Source organism: Athene cunicularia (genome assembly GCF_003259725.1).
Source record: "Athene cunicularia isolate RWA chromosome 5 unlocalized genomic scaffold, athCun1 chr5_part1, whole genome shotgun sequence".
Lineage (NCBI taxonomy): Eukaryota > Metazoa > Chordata > Aves > Strigiformes > Strigidae > Athene > Athene cunicularia.
This window is the reverse complement of record NW_020799101.1, coordinates 2,911,867-2,915,298: the sequence shown is the minus strand read 5'-3', so window position 1 is coordinate 2,915,298 and position 3,432 is coordinate 2,911,867. Positions and strand designations below refer to the sequence as shown.

Genomic DNA, 3,432 nt, shown 5'->3' with positions numbered 1-3,432 from the left:
AAACTTACTCCATAAATTCACATGAACACAAATTGATGCACTTAAACTCCAGATTAGTTTTTAAATCATAGGATTTCTTACAGATTGCCACTTTATCCTACAGGCTCTGTTTACTGCCTGATAGCCACTAGTTCGTGGTGAGGTTCAGCTATAACCTATAAAGGACATGTGGAAAGTGAAACCTTTTGTATTTTGTTCAGTAGCAATGGCCATTTATTTTTGACGTCTCTGCCACATGTTTTCAGTAACTTTTTCTCCCCCCCCTCCCCGTCCCAAAAAGACATTAAAAAAAAATTCAGAAGCATAACCAGTTTCCTTTCACCTACAAAAACAGAATAACAAAGTTACTAAGGAAATACAAAACTGTGAATTCAACTTAATGCAAAGTCTAGCAAAGAAGTCTGCCCCAGCACTTGAAAACACAGTAAATCAACTTAGACGAAAAATGAAGTTATTGAAGTTTTCATGTTGACTGAGAATAGATTTAAGAAAGTTCAAGAACCATTAATAGAGCTTCAAGTTTTCCAGTTTAGGCATTTACTTTGTGCTTGGCTATTTTATTTATGCTCCAGAAGAAAACAGTAACCATATTCTTGTATTTTTAGTCTTGATATACCACCACACTATTTGTTAAGTTACATCAACAGGAAAAAAAAAAAAAGCAGCTAGAAAATAGAGCAATGATATTCCAATGGCAAAAAGCCTTGAGGGGAAAAAAAAATAATAATCATCTCACCTCCTCTTCTTTAGAGCTGAGATTTAAGAGTTATTCTACATTAAGCTTTTGTAGACTCTCTTTAACTTACAAAGGCTTATAGTCCATCAGTGCTCTATCTTCTAGCACCAAGAACCCATCCAGTCCCATTTGCAACCCACATCAAGGTAAGTCTTTTGGAACCATATTCTGAAGGAACTTTTAAGTGGTCCAAAGCATTCAATTTCCAAAGTGAATTCAGTATTTTTATCTTCCCATACATCTTTGGTAAGAGCTCCATATACAATGTACTTAGCATGCAGAGTCAACACTGCAGAAATGTAGTGTAATGCCCCCAATTTCATGTAAAACTCATATCCTTGGAAAAGAAAAAAAGCCAAAAAAAAAAAAAGCCATTTTCTTCTGGTTTTGTAGCATACATTCCTAGAATTCCCCAATCGAGTTCGACTCCTTGAGGAAATCTGAAGTTAATCCTTAAGGCTGAATAAGAACCAGCTGCTTTAAGATTTTTTTTTGCACCCAGCATTAATACTTGATCGAGTTTTTAATACTTATACATGTTCTGGGTGGGGCTTTTTTTTTTTGCCAGTCACATCTGCAAACTGTGCTCTGGCAAATGAGCTGCTTGCCCTTTAAGAACTAATTATGGAAGTTTACATTCATAGTCGTATACTCTCTCTCTCTCTCTCTCTCTCCTCCCCGCTCTCATTAGTAGTTACTCAATGGGCTTCAGACATCCAACATAGTTCCCTTCCTACAGGACTACAGCAACAACCGGCTACCGAGACAGATGGCGAAGGCTGCAACTACCTGCACGAGTTCAGTCAAGTCTTGGAAAAACTAAACCATTAAGCGATTGCCTCAAAATGGCTATTACTCAGACGTCAGAATCACCGAGCTCAATTAAAGCTTAGCACGGAAAAAAGGGAAAAAAAAAAAAAAAAAAAAAAAAGAAATTTCTTTCTCTACTACACACGTGCCAGAAAGGATCCGAAATCCTTTTAAGGTTTAGGTGTCTTCAACTGTCTTGAGACGAAAGCAATCTGTCTCTATCACAAGACAGGCAAGTCAGCGCTAGATTTTTGCCTAAAGATCTGCGATTTAAACTCAAACTTGTCGCGATGCTTACACGTTATTGCTGCATTTTCTGGAAGGAACCTATCTTGCACTGAATCGGAGACTGACACGAGTCATAAAAACTGCAGCTAAACACCCTTTAAGTTTGCAATGCGAGACGAAAACTGAACAGTATCTACCCTGGAACTATTACATCATTCATCTCTTATTTGCTATATGGTTGCTATGTAGTATGGGGAACTTATTTGCATCCCTTCTCATGCATGATGTATGGTTCAGAACTTCACAGCTGACATTTCAAAGCAGTTCTTACATTACCTAGTTAACATTACGCCTGATATGCACTTTGAACATGTTACAATGGAATTCTCACTATCTGCCACTGTAGGCAAGAATTCGTTTCATTATTAGTCTGAGATATGAAGACAGACTGAGAGTCACTATTTAGTTACAGATTAACAGAACTTTAAAAAAAGTCCTTAATATAAAAAGACAGACTGCAGTTTGATTTTAAGCAATAATTTTCAGTTTACTAGATGAAGTAGACCTATCAACATATTCTGCATGAATGCAAAAAAGTAGCAATCTACAGCAAGTGATAGAAGAAAAAAAAAAAAAGTATAATCAAAAAAAGTAGAACCAGAAAGCATACACTGAAAAGGGTTCCCCTCCCCCAACCATCCCCCAAAATAATCAAACCATCTTAAGGGCTATCAAGAGGGAAAAAAAAAAAAGTTACTTAGCAAGTCTACAATGTGTCTTTCCCCTGTTTGCTGGAAGTCTGCCATAGCATCTAGTGCTTGTGTTCGTGTCACATTCGGAGATTAGAGCATCCTAACGCCAAGCAAGAAGAGTTAAAACAGGAATCCAGTCAAGTGTGCAGAAGGAAAGGGTGGTAACTGGAGAAAGGTGATCATAATCCTACGGATGCTTTTGTTTTACTTTTCAGTAGAGAATCATTCTTCCGGAAAGCCATGTGGGTTATTTTTTTTTTCTTTAATTCTTTGTAGACTAAATAGTTATTCTCTCATTAGGATTTATAATTGGATGTTAACCATGTCAGCCCTTCATAGAGTCCATCCCCTGTAGTAGCACAGGAGGGCTGCACGTACCAATTCCTATCCCTGATTCGGGTCAGGCCCAGTTTCTCCTGGATTTCATGGGGTTTCATGGCATCAGGCAGGTCCTGCTTGTTGGCGAAGATGAGGATGATGGCGTCCCGCATCTCCCTGTCGTTGATAATGCGGTGGAGCTCCTGGCGGGCCTCGTCGATGCGGTCGCGATCGGCGCAGTCCACCACAAAGATCAACCCTTGCGTGCCCGTGTAGTAGTGCCTCCAGAGGGGACGGATCTTGTCCTGGCCCCCGACATCCCACACGTTGAACTTGACGTTTTTGTAAGTAACCGTCTCCACGTTGAAGCCCACGGTGGGGATGGTGGTGACGGACTGGCCCAGCTTCAGTTTGTACAGGATGGTGGTTTTACCGGCCGCGTCCAGACCCAGCATCAGGATCCGCATCTCCTTGTTGCCGAAGATCTTGGACAGCACCTTGCCCATCTCGGCGGCATCCAAGGGGCCCGGCGCCTCCGGGGTGGGGGGGGGAAGCGGAGGGCGAGAGCCGACCCACCCGAGCAGCCCG

At 40.9% G+C, this 3,432-nt stretch overlaps 1 protein-coding gene across 1 annotated transcript; it reads right to left on the bottom strand.

Moving 5' to 3' along the window:
- Positions 1-546: 546 nt before the first annotated feature.
- ARF6 (ADP ribosylation factor 6) lies at positions 547-3,426 on the bottom strand. The gene has a single exon (XM_026849908.1). The coding sequence runs from the start codon at positions 3,348-3,350 to the stop codon at positions 2,823-2,825; it is 528 nt and encodes a 175-aa protein (XP_026705709.1). The 5' UTR covers positions 3,351-3,426; the 3' UTR covers positions 547-2,822.
- Between the last annotated feature and the right edge of the window lie 6 nt (positions 3,427-3,432).